The sequence below is a fragment of the Hippocampus zosterae genome, chromosome 5, assembly GCF_025434085.1.
Source record: "Hippocampus zosterae strain Florida chromosome 5, ASM2543408v3, whole genome shotgun sequence".
NCBI classification, from domain to species: domain Eukaryota; kingdom Metazoa; phylum Chordata; class Actinopteri; order Syngnathiformes; family Syngnathidae; genus Hippocampus; species Hippocampus zosterae.
Window position 1 is genome coordinate 19,640,673 of NC_067455.1, and position 22,968 is coordinate 19,663,640.

A 22,968-nucleotide genomic window follows, 5' to 3' on the forward strand; every position below is an offset into this window, starting at 1 on the left:
TCCCAGTTTTATAGAAAAAGTGTTTTTAAACTGCACATTTTCAAGAACCATTACTCATGCTGCCATGCTCAGGTAGGTGTGTGTGATGGATTTAAACGAAAGCATTAAGAGGATAAAGGATAAGCCTCACAAGGCCCGTAAGCAAATTAGTACCAAGTAAAACAACAGGTAGCTTAAGCGGTTTCAATCAAACACTGACATGTTGGCTCGTGACAACATTCAAATCAAAGTTGGGAAGAAAGCTTGCAAAGGCATGCCAGTGAATTATGAAAAAGCACAAATTTGGAATTGATTTATTGCAATACTACGCAACACAACACATCTCTATTCAATGTCAGAATTTCTATACATTTGAAGAGAACATATTCGACAAAATACTGACGCCGAGCTCGTCTCTATCGTATAACTGCGAAAACATTTACCTCATTGAGGAAAACAAAGTAACTCTGGTATTTTGTTCATTTTTGCTTAATTTGGGTAAATATGGATTCCACACATCTCTGCCCCAAATGAGGACAGTCACTGTGGGAAATGAATAAATGTACTGTAGGTCTCAAGGTGGTTGAATTGGTTAGAATCACATGAACGTGAATCGTGACTGCTTTGACAGCAGTGATTCCTGACATTTTTTTGTGTGGAGGCAATCAATTTGATGTTAGAAATCTTACAACACACCACCAAACAAAAGTGTCACAAAAAGTATGAACACTGCAATAACGACCTCCTCTCAGTTTACTCACAAATTTACCTATTCCGTATGAAATCTGGGGCTGTTGACTCTAACACAAAGAATATATATTCAGAGATAGCCATGAGTTATTCCGTTGTATGAATGGCAACAGGTAGATGCACCGTTTATTGTTCCTTAAAAAGTAATGAATTGTTCCGCCCGTCACTTCATGTTGTTGGCATAGACAGATGTTATTAATAAACAATAATTTTCCGACAAATGAAGCGGACAATTTCCCACAGCACTGCAGATGATCTCTGTGGCACTGTGGTTGGGAATCACTTCTCAATGGAAGTGACGAACATCAAATAGAATTTGAAAGACAGAATGTGGGTGTTTTGACTTGTACAAACATCAGGTGAAAGGGTGCTTGCACGATTCCAAAAAGAGAACAGTCTAATCACGCCCTTGGCATCTGTGATGCATCTGCAGATGTTGTCCATTAGTTTTTTTTAATTTATTTGACCACAGTCACAACGTGCTTCTCCTTTTCGGACAACACAGGCACACTTCCTGGTTTGCTGTGCGAGCGGACATTCTTCTCCCTGAAAAAGAAGGACGTAAGATGGTGAGAACAGCCTGCTGGTGATCACATAGGGGTTGGAAAATTCAGAGGTGATCAAACAAGAGGCCGGAGAAGACTGATTCAAACAATTTACTAACAGCTACACTAATGTACTCTGAAAACACCACAGTAACTCTACAAAGTCAATTATGCTTCACACGTGATCTCTGTGGAAACTTATGGTGGGGGAAAAAAAAGTATAGTGCGCTTTGGCTTAGTGACAATAGAGCGAAATGGGACAATCAATCCCCCCATCGAAACAGAGAACGGGTGTATAAGGCTTGATAAGAACATATCATGGTAGAGGATCCTCATTAGAGGGATTTTCCACAAGGTTGCATGGGACAACAAAAGGTATAACCTGCCAGCAGTCCAAGACACCATAACCCATGCACGTGTACATCATGGCTGTCCAGCAGTCACCAGTATGAAACAGGAACGTAAATAAGAACTCACTTTCTGCGGCGAGCGTCTTTCATTGCCTTCAGCTCCTTAGCCTGGTAGTAGATGGCCTTCGGGAGATGTCGATGCTGAGCAATGCGTCTGATCTGCGGGAAGTGCTTAAACTTCTCTCTCAACTTAGCGCGGTAGTTGGCGGCATTCTTCTCACGGGGTGCGAGCTACAAGACATTGTGGGAGACTTGAGCAGAATTTGAGACACAGCAGAGAAATACAGGGTTTGGATCAAGGGAGGAAAACCGCAACCAAGGAGGTGAACTATGACAACAATACGGCAAATGCCCGATCACGACAACTGAAAGGCGGGCACAGGCGGAAAGTCAAATTTGGTCTCTTTCACCAATAAGCTCACAAGATACTGAGATGTAGTCCAAACAGAAATGTTAAAAAGCATGCATCCGATGAGGAAAAAAAGAAACATTTGCAATGATCGGTTTCAACATTAATCAAAGAATACAATTTGAAAGCCATTTATGTTAACGCTGAATTTGCCGACTGACTCCATTTCAGACGGTGAGAGGCCAAATCAGGAAGGATGTTAGCCAACAAACATTAAACAAGATTAGAAAATGATCAAAATCACTGTTGTGTTACTTCATCACTGTCAAAGTTGAGACTTAAGTGTATCACACGCTGTATGCTACATATGTGACTATTAATCGTTTTTTTTAATTATAAAGAAACCAGAAATGGATTTACACGCTGGAATGGACTACAATCATTTGGATTATCAAATTAATGTAGCATCAACAACCCACCTTCCATATTGTCAGTTGTCAGTCATAACTATTCAAAGATGATTAGTGGCTTTATTATTTATAGTCAAATACTTGATCCGAAGGAAATTCATTCTACCCATTAATATTAATATAATAAAATGACTTATTTGTTGTAGGGAATACTTAAACAGCATACAATCGAATGTCAACAAAAAAGTGAAATCCAGCAACTAAAACAGAAGTTGCCTGTGATGCCTTGATTCAGCATTTCAGTATTTCTTGATAATGAATGACACTCTCGGTCCAGCTTAATTGTTAATGGTTCATTATGTTGCGAGCGGTCGGCTCTAAGTGATTGGCCGATTTAAACTGCTGATCGGAGCAGACCCTGTTTGATCTCTTAAGTGCAATAGGCGTGAATAAATCTCTTACGCAGCGACAGCATAGCAACTACCAAGTAAGTCAATTTTCCAAACGGAAGCAGCATTAGGAGAATAAGCAGAAGTGACCGATTTCAAATGAGAGATGGCTGCTGGAAATGACAGCAGCACACCATCAATCATTATTATGAAGCCGTAACTGTATTTGAAACATTACAACATGTCAACGGCTGATAAAGGAGCTTCATTCAACAAATGAGCGCAACAAAACTGTGGCGCCTGCTTCTTTGACCACAGACTGCACTGTCTGACTGGGTCAATGTATTGGAAAAAATGTGAGTGTCGAAGTCATACAATTCTTGAGTGTTTTGTCAAAAAAACTACACAGGTATTCATTTTCAATGTACTCCTCCTGGTAGATTTCGCTTAATGAGAGAGAGCCTGCCCTAAATCTGAACGTTTGGCATCTCCTGACAAAGCCAAGGTGGGTGTGCTGTCAAAAGCAACCATCTAATGAGTCAGGTAATAAATCGGAGGGTCTTGGCACATCTCTTTACAATTGAGGAAGATTTAAGTGGTGAGTGTTAAGGTGTATAGTGTGCTTTCTGGAGTGCATGCCAACTTAAATCCCCCAAAAAAGTCTTACTGGTGGTGTTCTCATTGTTACTGTGGAAAAGGATAAAACATGGTACTTACAACTCCCAATTTCTCAGATGCGGAAGCTTTCCACAGACGGATATTCATTTCATCCGATCCACTCAAAATGTAACGGTTATCGGCCGACCACTTTACGCAGATGACATGCTGCATGCGTTTGGTATGGTAGACCTCCCTGGTTGGAGAAAGACATGTTGAAGAAAAGGTGTGAAATAGTTGAGGTGCAAAGTAAATGAGCAAATGAAACAGTCAAACATGCATACAATTTTCATCAAATTACGTTATTTTGACATCCACTTCTCAACAGTTTGATCTCAGATGCACATTTATCACCCACACATCCATTTTTTGATATTTCATCATCTGAGGTGCCATTACATGAAACAAATTACAGGCTGGTACTGACCTACTATGGCCAGCATCCTTGGGGAAGATGCGGATCGTCTTGTCAAAACTGGCAGACACAAACTCTTTGCCAGTAGGGGAATAGTCAACATCCAGCACTGCAGACACGTGATCTACGTGTACGATGACCGGCTTGTTTAGGTATCTCATATCATACGTGTAAAGACTGCAGAGACAGACACAGAGACGTTAAGAAGCTTGTCAAAAAATTGCTGTCAAAGAACAGTGTGTCAAAAAAAAAAAGTGTCATTTTATAATATAAACTCAATTCCAATGAAATTGGGACCTAGTGTTTAGCCTAAGTAAAAACAAAATAGTGATTTGCAAATTGTGTTCAACCTATATTTAATTGAATACTACAAAAACATTATATTTCATGTTCAAACTGATCATCTTGACAGTTTTTAACAAATAATCATTAACTTAGAATTTTATGGCTGCAACATGTTCTCAAGTTGAGGAATGCTCTTCAAACACCTGTTTTGAAACATCCCACAGGTTCACTGGGAATAGGCGGGTGCCATGATTTGGTATATAAGAAGTTTCCCTGAATTGCTCAGGCATTCACAGGCAAAGGTAGGGCGAGTTTCACCTCAATTGCAAGAAAAAAATAGTCCAACGGTTTAAGGTCAATGTTCCACAACATACAATTGCAAGGAATTTAGGAATTCCATAATCTGCGGTCCATAATACGATCAAAAGGTGAAGCGAATCTGGCGAAATCAAGAAGCAAGTCCAAAAAACAACTTTGAATGCATGTGACCTTCGATCCCTCAGGTGGCACTGCATCAAAAACCGGCATCAGCGTGTAAAGCAGGGATGCCCAAACTTTTTCGATCGAAGATCTACTATTCAATCGACTAACCTCCCGGGATCTACCCTTACTGCACGCACACACACACACGCGCGCGCGCGCACGCCATGATGAGAAACAGCATGAAACGGAGGCATGCAACACACTTTTGCAGCCTGTTAACTATCGTAGCTCACTCGTACCGTTTTAAAGTGCTTCCCTGGGCCTTCCTAGATACCAATTCTTTGCTCGTGCCCTCGGTGAATTGTACACGAAGCAAACTCTGAATGAGAATCATGACGATAAAAGATACAGCGCAACAGCTCTGATCAGAAGTTGCAATTGCAAACTGCTGAGCGGTAACAACTTCCGGTGACGTAATCACTCGCCACCGTAAATTGAAGATTTACCTGCTTTATTTGATTACCGTATTTTCACGACTATTCGACGCACCGTACGGTTGGGCGCAGTCTCATTAATGGGTGACATTTCTGTATTTTACATATACAGACCGCACTGTACCAATGGGCGCAGTTTTACAGTGGTAAAACATACGCCAGCTTAAACATACGGCATGCATGCGCGCACGCTAACACGTTAGCTTGAAGCATACGGTAGCATGCCAAGACATACAGATACAAGCTAAAAACACGTTTTTAAAAAGGCAACGAAAGCCGAACTGAGTTCGGGTGTATTTTATTTAGCCATCGTACAATGTTCTCACGTTTTTCGATCAATCATCACCCAGAAATCCATCAAAGTCCTCATCCTCTGTATCAGAAGCAGAGGACTGCACATCCCAGTTGTCATTGAACACATCACATGCTAGTGTGAGTTGCTACGCATTGCCGAGCGGAAAGAAGGAGCAGCAACAGCAAAGTCAACATTTCTCTCGTGTGAAGCTTTCCCACATTTGAAAGTAAAGAACAGAGCGAAACATGGTGGCAGCGCGTGTGTGTGTAGAAAGAATTGAACAATTGTGGAAGTACCGTAATCCATCAAAAACGCCGCGTTCCCTCTCGTTGTTGCGTATTGTGGCGGAACTCGCCAAGCGCTGCCTCTCACTCTTTGTAAAGTTGTGTTTGCCACCGATCATCCATTGTTCCCATGCCGTTCGCAACTTTACTTTGAACGCCCGGTTGATGCCAATGTCCAGCGGTTGGAGTTCTTTAGTCAAGCCTCCGGGAATAACGGCGAGCTCAGAGTTCATTTGCTTGACTTGGTTTTTCACCGCTGCTGTGAGATGGGCACGCATGCCAAAAGCATAACCGGTGGCTTCAAGTTTGAACTGAGCTTCGCAGGCGTGTCTATTTGTCAAATTTATTTTGAGGGGTTCTTAGAAACCAAAACCGGAGTTGTTTTGCAACAATGCACATTGCCACACTATACAAGTGTTGGTACTGGCTTGCGGCGTCCCTTTAGCGTCCACTTACACGCCCACCCTTCACCGTTGGCGGACTAGCTTGCCTGTCCTCTCTCTCTCTCTCTCTCTCTCTCTCTCTCTCTCCATATATGTATATATACACGCCCACCCTTCCCTGATTGGCCGACTTCTTTCCCGCATGCCTGGCCACAGTCACTTCCGCCTTTTCTCTATATAAACAGCGTGTCGGCTGTCAGTCAGATTTTGGAACTCAGCGCATATAAAGGACGCTCCGCACCATAAGGCGTCCTGTCCATTTTGGAGAAAATTTAAGACATTTAATGGCGCCTTATAGTCGTGAAAATACGGTAATTATTTTTTTTTTGTGAAAATGAGACTGATAAGATGATTAGTGTGCAGTGTATATTAACACAAAAAATATATTACCAAGATATACAAAGACACAAAAATGGTTGTTTGTTTTTTTTCCTTCTCGAGACTCCTCGGATCTACTTGCAATCTGTCTTAGCTCTACCGGTAGATCAGGATCTACCTAATGGGCACCCCTGGTGTAAAGGATGTCACCACATGGGCTCAAGCACACTTCAGAAAACCAATGTCAGAAAATATGGTTCAGCGCTGCATCCATAAGTGCAACTTAAGACTCTCCTATGCAAAGCAAAAGACATTTATCAAAAACATCCTGAAACGCTGCCGGCTTCTCCGAGTTCAAGCTAATCACAGATGGATGGATGCGAATTGGAAAAGTGTTCCGAGTCCGTCTTTGGGAAATTGTGGACATTATGGACTCCGTGCCAAAAAGGAAAATAACCCTCCCGACTATTACGAGCACAAAGTTCAAAATCTAGCATCTATGGGGGCTGGGTTTGTGCTACTGGCATGGGTAACTTACACATCTGTGAAGGCCCCATTAATGCTTTGAATGTTGTTGAAAGAAAAGGGGATGTAACACAGTGGTAAACATGACCCTAGCACAGCTTTTTTGCAATGTGTTGCAGCCAGAAAAGTCTTTAAGTTAATGATTATTTTCTAAAAACAATAACGTTTATAAATTTGAACATGAAGCATCTTGTTTTTCTATTGTCTTCAATTAAATATGAATCACCATATTCTGTTTTTATGTATGTTTAACACAACGTCCGAACTTCATGAGAATTGGGTTTGTACAATCGGAATTATCTGAAGGTCTCACGGGTTCACTCACTTATAGTCTTCATTGCAAGATGTAAAATAATAGGCCTCCATCGGATTCCAGCACAAGGTGTTGCTCCTCATTGTCATAATAACCTAAAGACAGAAACAAAGATAATATATTCTTGCAAAGAGTAAAATGGGTTGAAAACTGTAGTTAGGGTGTGGCGTCACTGTACTTTTTTTAGCGGAGCAGCCTCTCTCATGTCATACAGTATGATACTTCTGTCAGAGGCACAGCTCGCAAGAAGTTCAGTCTGAAGGGAAAAAAAAACAATAAGATATGGTCAACACAACGGTATCGAGACGATCTCGTACAAGCATATACCATTCTGACACTTTGTTTAGTGTGCAATCCAACCATCATACCTACACGGGACACAAATCAAAATCATTTGTACTTAGAGAACAAATATATAAGATAAGATATCCTTTATCCTTATATATAGCCTCACCCTGAAGAACAAACCAAAAGTCCCAACCGAATACTAGCAAGTAAGTTGACGGCCAGGAAGGCCAGGCAACCCCGATACATACCTGCAAGAATTTTTTGAAATGGTTTCATGCCAAAACACCGCCTTTTGAATGCCTTTCTAAGTTTGCGAACCCATGTACCTTTATCTTATAATGGTTTTCAAAAAGTCACGGTCAAATTGAAAAAAAGCATATCGCTGATGTTGGTCCAGAACCACTTATGTCACATTTTTTTTCATAAATCTATAATATATACTTGTTGCAATGCAAAATGCTGTTCAACACTTTATCGCAAACAGCTGATTTCAGTTATTGCTGTGAATGGTGGCACAACCAGTTATTAGATTTTACTTAGCAATGACTTTCCACAATGGATCCGTTATTTTTTTTCCTCCTTAAAGGGAAAGTCACCCGGAAAAATGTTCTTTACGGTCTTTGTTCTATGCGCCTCCACTAGTCTCAAGACTGCATTCTGATTCACATAGCGTTTGTGGAATATGCATTAGCTCATATTCCACAACCAAAATATGAATCAGAATGCCATGTTTCTACAAGTCGGGCTGCATATAACATATTCTTGTAAAGAAACTCTTTGGGTTGACTTCCCCTTCAAAAAAATCATGAATTAGAATGTGTAAAGTAAAATGGAAATCTGATGAAATTGAGCTATTTTCTAATACTGATTGCTGGAGAACAGAAAAAGATAGAAGCATACTTTTTTCGGCTGAAAGAAGAGAGTCTCATCTGTCTTTTGGTTGCCTGCATGTTTATATCGCAACAGAACACAATAATTTGTGGGTCTTGCAAATCAGTCAAAATGCAGTAAAATGGCTGGGATTGAGGGGGTTGCTCCAGTGGAAATGGGTGGGATTAAATGAGTAAAAAATAAAAATGGAAACCATGGATCATTTTTCTTACCGCTTCATGACTGTGTACCACTTTGTGTTGGTTTATCACAATGTCACAACGAAATACATTTGTCTGTAGTTGTAACATCACGAAATGTGGAAAAGTCAAAAGGGTATGAATACTAAATACTGCTTTCTCAACGATCCAACTTCCCTGGCTAGCATGTATGCACCCATTACTGGAAATCATTTTTCCCTCTGTGACAGAATTAAAATAAATTGATGTGCTCGTTGATGCATCGGCTCACCTCCACTGGGTTAAAATGGACAGAGCTGAAGCTGTCCACACCCCAGGTGAAAGAACGGATGGGGCTGGTTCTTTGCTCATCCCAGATGTCCACCTGCTGGCCACATGTTGCAAACACACCTTCTTTCTGATGATGGGCAAGCCCTGTGTAGACTGTCTGCAATGGACGAATACTCTTTTCACTTGACAATTTTCCTGAATTTGTCTATTTGTATATCCATACACCATTAAGAGCACAATGGTCCATTATTAAAAATAACCAAGAGGTTCCTGCTCTACATACCTTGCCCAGAATTGTGTTAAGTGGCTCCACAGCCTCACCATAACCTGGGGCCTCCATTTTCCACTGTTTGATTGTTTTGTCATCCCCAACCTGGTAAATAGAACATTTCTGTTAGCACTGAAATACAAAGACTGATGGGGAAGAAGTAAATAGCACATCTCTCGCATGATAAAAGTACCAGTCACCGTGAAGAACGAAGTTCCACAGAAGCGAACAACCATTCCGCGGACAAATCCTTCATGGGCTTGGATCGTGCGGAGGCATTCACGTTTGGAGAGATCCCACACTTTAACCTGGGGATGAAATTAAACAGACTTTTGAGTGTTGCCACACAGCTGTGCAAACAACACACACATTTCAACACACACAATAATTAAAAAATATATTTATATAATGAGTAATTACCTCCCCATCACAAGAGCCAGACAACAATGTGGATAGGCTCGTGGTGTGCTTGGCCATGCAGTTCACACCATCTCTGTGTCCATCCAATGCGGTCAGGAAAGGCTTTGCAAACACCCTATCCAGTTTCGTGGCATTAAGGGCCCGGGTGTATTCTCTGCACACCTCAAATGGATGAAGTGTAGGGTCATAGTTTCTGGGAACTGGCAACAACGATTGACATGTCAAGCTATATACACGGTGCATCAAATCTTTTTGGTGCCCACCCGACACATGCACGCCTTAGTGATTAGCAAATTACACTTCAGGTTAAACAGCAAATTTCTATCATGCAATTCACATGCGGTAAAAAAAAAATCTATTGTTGATGCATTTTATTAAACAAGTGCTGCAAAATCCAATGACTTCTTATAAAAATTGGACTTAAGAACAGCATTATGCTTACCAAAAATTGCTAGTATTAGGAGCTAGCCAAGCCAGGTTTACTTTACTTACCACGCTGAATATCCAATTTGGTCTCCCGGACGTAGTCGTCCGGGTTCCTCGAAAGTACTTTTACTTTCATCTTAATGTGAAAAAAATAATGTTAAAACACACTTGCGTTTGGTTAGGGAATGAATCATTCAAACAATCACTAAAACTACAACCCATGTGTCGGTTTGGAAACATCCGTTTATGAAAACGGCGGTGCATTATGGGATGACAATTCCTGTCCTGTGGTTACGTCAGAGAAGGCGTGTACTAGAGTTGTAGTCGACATATCCGTAAAGTGAACACATTACCTCGTATTCCTCCGTCGCATCTGTTTCCTAAACGGCGTCTAGTATGCTTGTACATAACCCACCGCTGAAATTCAGCAATTGTGAGAAAGGTATGCGAGAATTAGAAGAATTAGAAGAATTAAAAACCTGCATCAGGTTACCAATTTCAAGTCAAAATTAAGCAATGTGATTTTCAAATGGCACGTTTATAGACCGCTAAGACCACGGTTTTATAAAATGTCATTAAAAAGAATAATGTCTATGTCGACGAAGGGAATTTAAATAACCTTGCTGCCCATTGTTTACGTTGTGTTTTCAAAAACTGTTTTAAGTTGAAATTCAACAATCGGAAGTACTACAATATCACGTCAGCTCATTTGAACCTCCTACCAAGGTCGACCAGTGGCGGCTACTTGACATTAGTGATGGGAATTCCGGCTCCTTTTAGAGAGGCGGCTCTTTTAGATCGGCTCCCTAAAAAAAGCCGGCTCTTTCTGCTCCCAAATGGCTCATTGTTGCTTAAATTAATTTAATACCAAAAATAACGTAATGTTATGTGTAAAATGAAGTACTAATGCAAAAAATAGACATTATATCAAATATTTATTAATTATATGGCTTTATTTATATTCTTCTGAACATACTCAACATGGAGCCCTACAAAAATAAAAACAAAGTACAAAGACCCATCTCAAAACAAGGTCGTCAAAAAGTTCCAATCTCTGAATGTGTATATTTATAAGCTTTTAACTATTTACAGTAAAACAACATAAGTAGGCTTTGACTACCACACAACAAATTATAAATTAAAATTTGTAAAACAAAAAGAAAAGAAAGCAGCATCCAGGTAAAGGTTTTAGCTTGTCTTTAGCAAAGATTGGCATGAAGAAAAAACAAGTGCCTCAGCTTTGAGAGGTTGATCCTCTTTCTCCTCTCTGTTAATATTTGCCCTGTTTTGGAGAAGATTCTCTCTGAGGGGACAGATGTTGCGACAACACACAGCCAACACAAAATGGATGAAAATCCCTTGCAATCATTTTACCCAGTTCCTCATCAATTGTGTTCTGTTTTGCTGGTTTTATAGCATTTTGTATAAAGTGGCTCATAGCGCTCTGGGTTGTACATCTAGGCAGTTGTGACATTGCAGCAGCAGCAACAGTTGCAGACACACTAGCACCTTCATTAATAGCTGGTTCCCTTGCTTGTTTTTTCTCTTCAAATTGTACTGATGGGTGGATATTTCTGATGTGCCTGTGCAGGTTATTTGTGGAGCCTGATCTATGGGATATTTTAACCTTGCACAGTCTACACGCTGCCTTTGAACTATCAATTAAATTGAAATGAGTCCATATTTCACTGCGTTTCCTATCCATTTTCACACCTTTCCACTTTCCACCGTGTTGTTTTTTTCACGAATTAGCTCTCTCGTCTACTCGTCTGTCTTGTTCGCGTGCTGCTCAGTGTGCTGCTGTGTCTCTTCTCTTACCCCTCCCCCTTCTCTAAACTGCAGGGCGCGCGCGAGTGTGTTTGTTCGCGCGCGCGCGCGCGCGCGTGTGTGTGTAACCCTCCCCTTCCGGCTCCTATCGTTCACTTCAAAGAGCCGGTTCTAAGAGCCGGCTCGTTCGCGAACGACACATCACTAATTTGACGCCACATGCCAAAAACGTGGGTCACGACTTAGCATGGATTCATAATGAGACATTCAAAGAAGTTACATCGCAGCAACACCGTGACGACAATAGAGCTAAGACTATGATTTACCTCATAGACTCGTTGGAGACTTGTGATCACGTGGTTTAAACGCAGTTAGCTTTTGCGAGCTACGGCAAAAATAGGTAAACATGAGCGCTGGCCCAGATCACGGCACCGTCGGCGTTAGTGATGGCAAACCAGGCCCTTCTGTGTCATTCGCCGGACATGTCCTGCAGGTTTTCAAACGTGTGAAGGTAGAAAACTTGGTGGCAGGATTAAGCGGAGGAGTTGTATCAACGCTGGTGCTTCACCCTCTCGACCTGGTCAAAATCAGGTTTGCAGGTGAGGTGCTTATATCAACGTACTCTAAACCAGTGGTCCTTAACCTGGGTTCGATCGAACACTCGGGGTTTGGTGAATCAGTCTCAGGGGTTCGACCGAGCCTCTGCCACGGAGGTTGCTGACTCAACATGACTATTAGTTATGACACGCCTGTTTGGCCATCACTGGCTGGTTCATTTTGTTCAAAACGTATACTTTATACTTATTGTGTTTACTTTTTTCATAAATGCGTTTTTAATGTCTTGAATTTTTTAAAATTAAAAAAAAATCATATTTTTAACTAATGAAGGGTTCGGTGAATGTGCATATGAACTGGTTGGGTTTGGTACTTCGAACAAGGTTAGCAACCACTGCTCTAAACTATTAGATACTGTCAATACTGTATTACAATAAAATTATCAGCATTTTTTTATTATATAGTTTTCTATTTCACTTAAAAATATACTCATTTTAATGTATAAAGCAATATAATGAGTACTGAATGTATTTATTAAAAGCTGTTTGCGCACCTATTTAATATCAAGGACATCAAAATCATTGCGTTTTTATTTAATATCATTGATCATCTTACCGTGATATCGGCAGGCCAAAAATGGCACTAGCAGTGGAAAAAACATGTTCCTAGTAAGGCAGTCATTCTACTAATGTTTAGTTGTGGTTCTACTAGTGCAAGGGTTCTCAAATGGCAGTATCCCGTGGAGGTACGTGACATTTTCAAATCTATTTAAAACCTAGAATCCATGAAAAAAAATCCTTCAAAAATAATTGTTAGACTATGAATATACAGTATTTCAGAAAAATATAACCTCATAAAATAAACGTTGTATTCATTGGACTATTTAATTGCATTATCCTAAAAACCTAGAGTGATCAATCAAACGTCAGCAACAATTGAAAGTGAGTTTTAAGAAAGCGGAACGGTGGGCCATTGGCACATCTGCCTCACATTTCTGAGGCTTCCAAATCTGGTCTCTGGTATAAATCGAACCATGACAGCACAGCAGGCTGTTTTAAGTCTCTCTTTCTCTCTCTCAACCAAAAAATGCTTTGCATTGATTAGTGTGTATTTGGGGAAGAAAAAAAATCACAGGATGTACATCACTGAACAAAAGGTTGAGAATCACCGTACTAGTGCACTGAAATGAACAAAAAGAGCATGTGAGGTAAATGACCTGAAGCTGGATGTCAAATATTTAATCAATGCTCTGACAGTCGTTAATTCAATAGAATTCATGTAGCTTTAAGTAAAGCCACCGTGTTATCATTAATGTAGTCAAGGTTAAACTGTTAAACCCGTGCTCAAAATTATTTGGCGACTATCAGCGTAAAACATTAAAACAAATGTTTGAGTGTTGTGATTGATTCGTCACTTGCAAAGACTAAATACACTTTCATATATTTTTGCTGCAGTGAGTGATGGTTTGGAATTGAGACCCAAGTATAATGGCATACTGCATTGCATGAAGAGTGTGTGGCACCATGAAGGACTGAGAGGACTCTACCAAGGAGTAACACCCAATGTGTGGGGTGCTGGTGCCTCTTGGGGTCTCTACTTTTTCTTGTAAGTCTGTTTGTTTACTTGTTTGTTTACACGACCTTTTTTTGTACCATGACACACTGCTTCATCCACAGCTACAATGCAATCAAAGCTTACGTAAAGGAAGGCCGCCATACGGAACTGAGTGCTACCGAACATTTGGTGTCTGCGGCCGAAGCAGGTTAGTTTAAACTATACCCTGTTTGTTCACACACTACCTCTTTGCTTGAACAGGAATCACTGATAATGCTGATCCAAATTGACTTTGTTTTGCTCCACATGAACAGAAACTTCTCTCACCCTGTCCAAATTAAGTTTGACATCTCAAAACGTCCTTCTGTGAAGTTGAACAGCTGAAAAGCATGTCATAATTACAAATACGATGTCATCTGTTTCCCTGTCACTTCAGGCATTCTAACGCTCACCATAACAAACCCCATTTGGGTGACCAAGACCAGGCTTATATTGCAGTACAGTTCTGACTCAACTAGTAAACAATACAAGGGGATGCTGGATGCCTTGTTCAAGATCTACCGCACGGAAGGGGTGTCTGGTCTCTACAAGGTCAGTCATCAACTCTGCCACAAGTCATTGTATTTCCAAGCAAACCCAGAACGGATGTGACTACTTCAGTACATTTGACCGCTATTTCTGTCGTCACCACTAGAGGACAACACTACTACACTTTTGTGGTGCACTTTGTTTTTTTTTCTGATAATCTGAAACGTAATCAAACGTTCGCTCCACTGAACGTTGTGAGAACCAGGCCACTCAATAGATGTTTTGTTGTACTGTACTTTAGTTAAATTATAATGAAAAACAATTTTATGTACATCACCGCATCATTTGCTTTTGAATTGGCCAAATGCAAAATTTTGAAATCACCCTTCACTAAGTGCTAATAATACAAGTAATAACAACCATGAATAACATAAATGTGGCCTACCACATTAGTCAATACGCAATAAAGCCAATTAAAAAACAACAAATGAAGAAATTATCTTTTTTATTTGTCTATACAGACCAATTATTGATTTATCATGATTGATTAGAAACAGATCTACACAGTTAAATACACCAAAATATGCCGTAATTTTGACCATTTCAAATTGTAATAAGTTCCATACCAATGGTGCCAAGGATAAAAAATGAGGCTTCAAAATTGTGAAAAAATCATGCCGTTGCTGTGTATACATACGCCATGAAAACGATGGTAACTTCCAAGGAGGCTAACCTTCAAAATGTATTTGTTTCTGTGTATTATAATCAGTGTTTCGTGCAGTCAATACATTATCTTCAAACATGAAGGATGTTTTTAGAAACAAATCTGTTTTCACTTTGCATTGAATTAACGTACATTGTTCAGTGGTGCAAAACTGTATTGAATCAGACGATGAATCATACAGTATCTTAACTCCACTGTCGAGCTAGACGAGTCAGGAACCAAACATATTAGATGTGCAATTGGTCATCATATCAGTCAGTGTATTCACTGTTTTATATCCTCTGCGTTTTGGTAATTACTTCAAATTCCCCTATGACAGCAAGTATTGCATGTTGTGTTTTGCTGTGAGATGACATTTGAGAAAGTTACCGTAATCAAATTACTTACAAGGCATTATCTTAAAGGGTTACGTTCCCGGTCTCTTTGGAACATCCCATGGTGCGCTGCAGTTCATGGCCTACGAGCAGCTCAAGAGAGACTACAGTAAATACAAGAAAATTCACTCAGATGCAAAGCTGGTGAGTCATTTACGGTAACCCCGTGAGCCGCAGACAGTCTCAACTGAGTTTAATAGCACTCCACACCTTTCAGCTGACTCAAGAGGCAGACCACAGTTGATGGACTTATAGTATGTCGTATGACTCACTCGCTGAGACTTTTCTTGCTTCTTCGATCACTCCGTCCCATTCGATAGAATGCATTGGAATACATCACGATGGCGGCACTGTCCAAATTATTTGCTGTGGCTACGACGTACCCATATCAAGTGGTGCGAGCTCGACTGCAAGACCAGCACAACAGATATGACGGTGTTGTGGATGTCATCAGACGGACCTGGAGGTATGCTAGCGTGGCTTGGTCAGAACGGTATACCAGTGATGCCTTCTACAAGTCTGTCCTAGCGCTGAGTGGATGAGAAAGATGGCATGTGTAACTCTCACTGATCCCACTGCAGGAATGAAGGCGCCCCTGGATTCTACAAAGGCATCATCCCAAACCTGATTCGTGTCACTCCAGCCTGCTGCGTTACATTTGTAGTTTTTGAAAATGTCTCCCGCTTCCTCCTTGGCCCAAGTTAGCGAGGTCCAACAGTAAACAGGATACACAATTGCGTAGGTGCCAAACACAGCAACAGTGACTGAATGGCCAGTCAGAATATCGGTACCCGTAAAATGAACCTCAGTGCATATTACACTGAAAAGGAAGGCTTCAAGTGTCCTTGCTGAACCTCTCAGTGCGGTTGATTGATTTCTGGCTAGTACTCTACATTTGTGCTGCACCCTTGAGGATGTAATGTTTTTTTTTTTGTTTTGTTTTTTTGTCTTTACACAGATGTGAAAATGTCTGCAAAGGACTTCACAAAATTGAAATGTCAAAGTTAGATTTTTGTACGATTTTGTCTGAAGAATGAGATGCGCTGTGGATAATCAATACAACTTTGTTATCCATTTTTAAGAATTAACTTTATGTAAAAATAAAATTTAAAAAAGTATATGTTGTTCAAACACATTTCTATTTATGGAGTATATGTAACAGTTCTATGCCTGGCACTTTTTTTTTATTGCTATAAACCTAGACCTGCACTCTTGCCTGAATTGTCTTGTTGATTCACAGAAGAAAAGAACAACGTAAGAAGGTTATAATTCCTCAGTTCTGCTTTGGAGAAACAAATATGCACCCTCAAAATTCTTCCTGTGATTTATTTTTTGTTTGGAGCAACATCTTGTTTCGATTCAGCCTGCTTTGCTTTGTCATTGAGTATCTATTTTCTATAGTTACATTTGAATTTGCATCTAGTTTAACCCATGTCTGTCCCATGTATGTGTATATAAAACACGTGGAACAATTGATCAAAACATTCTCTGATCGCAATCACACAACACGCAAGTTCCAGCCTGCAGGGAAAATTGAATCGAACTTAGACACAAGCGCACACTGCAGCACAAAGTGCAGATCGTTTTTGACTTACCCGTGTGTGTGTTAACAAATACAGCTTAACTAAATGCAGAAATATAATTGAAAGTATGCATGTTGACGTTTAGAAAAAGCTTTAAAAAATTATTTTATTAACACTGAAAGTGCAATGTAAAAAAAAAAGTCAAATGAGTACGTTAACCAATTGGCAATTACTGCCGAGAGCACCAGCAAACAGAAAAATTACACTACAATACAGTTTGTTATTCCTGGCAAAGTGAATGGCCTTTCAAATCGTAAATTCTGTCCACAAAACATGAAGTTCCCATCAGTGTGGTTGTGAGGCGTCAGCAAACCGTAACTGCGCATTTTGGAAGACGATATAACATACTCTCATGTGAACCGGGGCTGACCCCATTCCTCTTATGTAACGGTTTTTATTTGGGAAGCTCTTCAATGATAATCCTGGAAACCGAATTCCACCCCGTGGATGCATCACCACGGGGATAGTCAGCGCAGGTCCCCACCCATACAGCCACGTCCACCAAGCCTGCTTTGACACCCTCACAGAGTCCTTCCACTGACACAGAAAAAGAACAGAGACAAAGACAGCACATGTAAATTGTAGGGAACACCCAAAATGCATGACCACAAAACTGGTGTATTGTGATGTGACCTCTCCCAATGTTGACTTCCCTTGAACCATAGAACTTAATGGCGCCACATGAAATGTGTTTTTCCCTTTTAATTCTGGCTAAATTAGGTGAACAATGTGACTGCTCAGGAATTATCCACAGTGGCGGCTAAAAAAAAGCTATAGTGGAAAATGTATATATATATTTTTTTCTTTTGCCAATATATGTGTACATCTGGATTCCTTTGTTGCTTAAGAGGTCTTTAAAAATATATTTTTTCAACATTTTTAATAAATCAAAAGATATTTTTAAATGCCTGATCTCTCATCTGAAAATTGTCATTTGGCCCTATTTCTGATCACGTGATTCGGATCAGTACATCCGAAATATCAATCCATCCATCCATTCATTATCTGAAGGGCTTTATCCTTACAAGAGTCGCGGGCGTGTTGGAGCCTATCCCAGCTTCTATCCTATCGCTACTTCTAGTAGGCATGCGACACCCTGAACTAGTTGCCAGCCAATCGCACACATACACGAACAAGTATTCACAATCACATGATGTGACAAAAGTGTTCAATTAACCTAGTGTGCATGTTTTTAGAATGTGGGAGGAAACCGGAGTACCCGGAGAAAACCCACACAGGCACGAGGAGAACATGCAAACTCCACAGAGGAAAGCCAGGGCCCGGAATCAAACCCTGTACCTCTGTAATATGAGGCGGACTTGCTAACCAGTCGCCCATCCCTAATGTCATATATAGGACTGTAACTTTATAGACCTCACTATTAGCATGTGTATGGTAGTACTGCATCTCCAAACTACGAGTCATTGTTGTTTAAAAGTAACTAATGGTGTTTGCTCAGCTGACTTCCACATAAGCAATGTGAGTTCATTTCCACCGAGTAAAGGTGTGAATGAGTTTGTAAAATGTCTACCTTTATGTGCCCTGATTGAATGGCAACCTGTTCGTGGAAGTGGGTCTGCCATCTGCCTTAAGTCAGTATATACTGTTTGTAGGTGGACAGAGTGTGTGATGGTACCGATAAAATTGATGTATCTGTTACGCATACCCACGTGCGTTTTTTTGGGCTCCCTCCCACATGACCGAAAGTCAAGTCAACTGTATTTATAGTGAAAAGCACAATGCTTATAAAGGGTTGAAAAAGGTGGACTATTGAAAATATATGAAAACCTGTAACCTGACGGCTGCCCACTGTAGTAACCGCTGTCCCTGAAAAGGTTAAAGAGACCCACTGAGCACAGTGTGGAAGATGTCACCCCAGCCATCACAAGAGGACGGTTGTTTTCCTTCTTTCAAGATTGTCTCTCTATTTTCGAAATTGGTAGTCCTCATTCGGGTCACAGGTGAGCTGGAACCTACTCCAAGTGAGTTGTGCAAGAGGCAATTGAACTTTTGGACAGTAATCATACCTGAGGATGTTCTATGGATATTGATGGTTGAGTTGAGCTCTGGACTGCCTTGGTCCAGGTATATGATGGACTCTATGGGCAGTGGGGCAGCACACTCTGCTCCATTGAATGTGAAGTACCACCTTTGGCAACATGCGTTCTTGCACTTGAGCCTGAGGGAGCCACTGAAGAGGACTCTGAGGGTGCTGTCTGAGCGCAGCTTGGTAAACGTACAGTCCTACAAGACACAGCGCAGGAGAATGCAACGTTTGATGTCATGATCTACTCGGGGCTGGGGGGAAAAAAAGGTCAAATCGCCACCGCAATGTAGTAGAATGCTATTTTCATTTGGAAAAATCTAAACCTCAGTGGGCTTTTTTAATGTATTTCTGTATTAACTATTTATTGATGAAGTGAAGTGCAGACCACCCTTCCATACCACAGTTGCATGAAATATAAAAAAAACTATGCTTTAAGACTTTGCTTATTTCGGTGTGGAGTGGGGTGCAATGTATGAGCAACTCATTCATTCATTCATTCATCTTCCAAGCCGCTTGATCCTCACTAGGGTCGCGGGGGGTGCTGGAGCCTATCCCAGCTGTCTTCGGGCAGTAGGCGGGGGACACCCTGAATCGGTTGCCAGCCAATCACAGGGCACACAGAGACGAACAAGCATCCACGCTCACATTCACACCTAGGGACAATTTAGAGCGTCCAATCAGCCTGCCACGCATGTTTTTGGAATGTGGGAGGAAACCGGAGCACCCGGAGAAAACCCACGCAGGCCCGGGGAGAACAAGCAAACTCCACACAGGGAGGCCAGAGCTGGAATCGAACCCGGTACCTCTGCACTGTGAAGCCGACGTGCTAACCACTGGGCTACCGGGCTTGTATGTATGAGCAACTAACACAGACTAAATCAATAGCTTGAATATGACTCACAGGGAGGCGTGACGATTTAAACCATTCACAGAAATTGGGTGTTCCTGCTCTGGTCTGACCAAGTAGCTGCTTAGACTGATACTCGTTTCCCATCTGTAACATTTTCCAGCTCCATAATATGTGGCAAATAATGTACGTTTATGTAATCGTGGTTACAATATCTTTTAAGACTTATTTTTATAAATGCATTTCCCATTTGCATTCTGTCTGGCATGCAAATTGTACTTACAGCTATTTTTCCGAGGTCAATCCCATAATTCAAGGAGTTCCAGGCACACTGCTTGTAGTTGGGCCTCCAGGGCTCCTCGAAGAGCTCATTGATGCATTCGCCCTTCTCCCCTTTGAGACCATCACGTCCAGGGATGCCTGGCGTTCCCGGGATGCCGTTGGCGCCAGGGTTTCCGTCTCTGCCGGGGGTTCCTGCTGGACCCTGCATGCAGCTGCCATACTACCGGAACAAGCAAATCGGGGTCGAAAGTGGATGTTTAGAATTTTAATTTGGTGCTTCCTGAGAGCTAAAGTCCCTGCAAAGTGAACACCTTAAATTTGCCAGCTAGAATATTTGAAAGTCCTAGAAAATTACAAACGACTACTGGGTTGACATTGGTGTGTAAGCAAAAATGAAAATAAGATGCAATGGGACCAGGAACAACCATGACGCATCTGAATTACATATTGCCGTGTTGACAATAGGATTTGAAAGGCTAGCTACAATATTACTTTGTCTGAGCACGCATCTCTGTTGTATTCATGGTCTCTCCGCCATATTTAAAGAAATGTTACATCTTACTCAACTCGACTCAAATACAGACACAGGGCTGCTAAAAAAAGACCCATTCAAAATGAAGACCTTGCCCTGCATAACTCTGCCTAAGTTCCCTTTGTCAATCATAAAATGCATGGACAATAGTTTATACAGTTGTTCCATTTTTAGCTGAACCTGAAATCTTTATTTAAATATATTCAGATTTTATGCATGATTCCCATCCATAAGGACAAGAAACACAAACTGGCCCATATCCATAAATGAATGTCTGACGAACTGTTAATGCATTTTGCTGAACGAGCAGTGTTTGCATGACAAAGAGACATTACGTTGAAAAAAATGCCATGAGATGAGAACAAAGAGCCTTTACTTCACATCTCCGTTTGAATCCCTCGGGTGGAATCTAAATTTATACTTTAGAAGATGAGCATCTGGAAAAAAAATGCCTCCATTAAAGGGATTTGTGGTGTGCTAACATTAGCTGGGGAAACAGATGGCTAAGGGTCTGTTTTAGCCATGAGTGGTTTTGCAGGATCGATCTGTTGACGTTACATCAGTTCTGAAGGAAACTGGGAAGTGTGTGGTCAAAAACAGCTGACGATGTATTTTCTGGAATATATCATTGAAATTTGGCCCCACTAATTGACCAAGTATGAGCTCTACAAGATATTTCAGTGGTGCTTTGATTTACATGAAAATGAAGAAAACATCTCAGTGCTGAATTTTAGTTTGATATTCACAGCAAACTAATGAATGGATCCACTGTCCACTCTGCCACACTGCAGACTTTTATACCACCTTCCAGCTGAAAGTTTGGTGCTGCTTGTATGAATAATACTGAATATTCCAAACGCACAGCCCGTTACTGTCCACGCATGAAGGCTGTATTTGGCCCAACGGTTTAAGAACTCAGATGAATTTAATGCTTCGGCTGGGACAGACTGTATTGAGGACCGCAGCACTCCACGGTGAATACAAAAAAAGGGGGTGGAGGGCATTTTATGATAATCAATATAATGCTGTTTGAACAGAAATATTGACCTCACCCAGATAGCCAAGTGTAATTTGAGTTCCCAATGCCACAAGATTACGTTGTAGGACAACATGCTGTTCATCATTTCCTATCACTGCGGTGAGAAAAGTGCAACTCATAAGTACTAAAGATCTTTGGGAAGATTATGAGAGCAAAAATGGTGCCTCAAGGCTTCTCAAAGTGTGATGTATAGACTTTTAATGGGAGGTCTGGAAAGTCTTGGCCAAATAAACAGTTTCTTTCATTTGATAAATGCCCAAGAGCAGACAGAGAATGTGTGTGTATTCTTCCCACCGCTGGCCACCCACTAGGCTACTTATGAATCCTATTCATGCAAAGATTTAGCCTGATTAGTAAAAGTGCATGAAAAAAAAAGAAAGTGATGAGAATATAAAGTATATCTTTATATGGGTTCCATTTTGATGGCATTGAAACAGATGTTTAAACAGATAAAGTATAAATAGATAAAGACGGAGGTCGTGTGTTTCCCGTTTGGCCTAATTTCTGTCACCAAACCATAGCTGAAATAATAGAAAAACCAGCTGACCCCGCCACATTTCCAAAACTGTAGCACATAATTCAAGGGGCCAAAATAAAGATAATTCAGCGCGGACTCACGTTTTGGCCATTTTTTACTGTAGCCTGTGGATTTGATATGTACTATCAATTCAGTTATCTCAAACATCAACGTGCGCTTATTAACTATAAATAAAAAGTGGCACTCATCCGGGACGCAGCACGGTCGTCCACAAGGTTCCCCCTTCCATGGAAAACGTCACATCGCTTTATCGTGATGTCGACCGAGTTATTGGCAATGTGTCTTACCTTATCAGCGTCAGGGTCCTTTCGGTATCCTCTAATTCTCTCCTTTTCCACGCCAAACACGGACAAAGTCAAGCAGACGAGCAGCAGCAAAAGGCGCCGAGCTAGAGGAGACATCATACGTTGCATCTCGCTGAGAGCTTTTGAAGAGTCAACTCGCATCCAAGTTTGCACTCTTTGAATGCAGGAGGAGGGCAGGACCAGCGGGAAGGGGCCAGCCAACGCTCCTGAAGAAAACCGTTCCAAAGCAAACAGCCCAGCAACACACACATGAGAGCATGTCCCACA

At 41.1% G+C, this 22,968-nt stretch overlaps 3 protein-coding genes across 3 annotated transcripts; 1 reads left to right on the forward strand and 2 right to left on the reverse strand.

The window, feature by feature from the left end:
• Window positions 1–286: 286 nt before the first annotated feature.
• dcaf13 (ddb1 and cul4 associated factor 13) lies at window positions 287–10,294 on the reverse strand. Its single transcript, XM_052064776.1, has 11 exons — window positions 10,093–10,294; window positions 9,601–9,800; window positions 9,381–9,488; window positions 9,196–9,285; window positions 8,914–9,069; window positions 7,463–7,540; window positions 7,297–7,379; window positions 3,917–4,081; window positions 3,550–3,685; window positions 1,752–1,915; window positions 287–1,275 (listed from the first exon to the last, which is right to left on the reverse strand). Exons 1-11 carry the CDS (start codon window positions 10,160–10,162, stop codon window positions 1,188–1,190), a joined length of 1,338 nt encoding a protein of 445 aa, XP_051920736.1. The 5' UTR covers window positions 10,163–10,294; the 3' UTR covers window positions 287–1,187.
• Window positions 10,295–11,996: 1,702 nt separating this feature from the next.
• On the forward strand, window positions 11,997–16,743 carry LOC127600327 (mitochondrial folate transporter/carrier-like). The gene is made up of 7 exons (XM_052064824.1): window positions 11,997–12,392; window positions 13,803–13,953; window positions 14,025–14,110; window positions 14,339–14,493; window positions 15,559–15,672; window positions 15,849–15,994; window positions 16,110–16,743. The coding sequence occupies exons 1-7, from the start codon at window positions 12,200–12,202 to the stop codon at window positions 16,231–16,233; spliced, it is 969 nt and encodes a 322-aa protein (XP_051920784.1). The 5' UTR covers window positions 11,997–12,199; the 3' UTR covers window positions 16,234–16,743.
• Window positions 16,744–17,198: 455 nt separating this feature from the next.
• Window positions 17,199–22,922, reverse strand: LOC127600344 (collagen triple helix repeat-containing protein 1-like). The gene is made up of 4 exons (XM_052064856.1): window positions 22,684–22,922; window positions 20,289–20,507; window positions 19,139–19,355; window positions 17,199–17,648 (listed from the first exon to the last, which is right to left on the reverse strand). The coding sequence occupies exons 1-4, from the start codon at window positions 22,840–22,842 to the stop codon at window positions 17,506–17,508; spliced, it is 738 nt and encodes a 245-aa protein (XP_051920816.1). The 5' UTR covers window positions 22,843–22,922; the 3' UTR covers window positions 17,199–17,505.
• Between the last annotated feature and the right edge of the window lie 46 nt (window positions 22,923–22,968).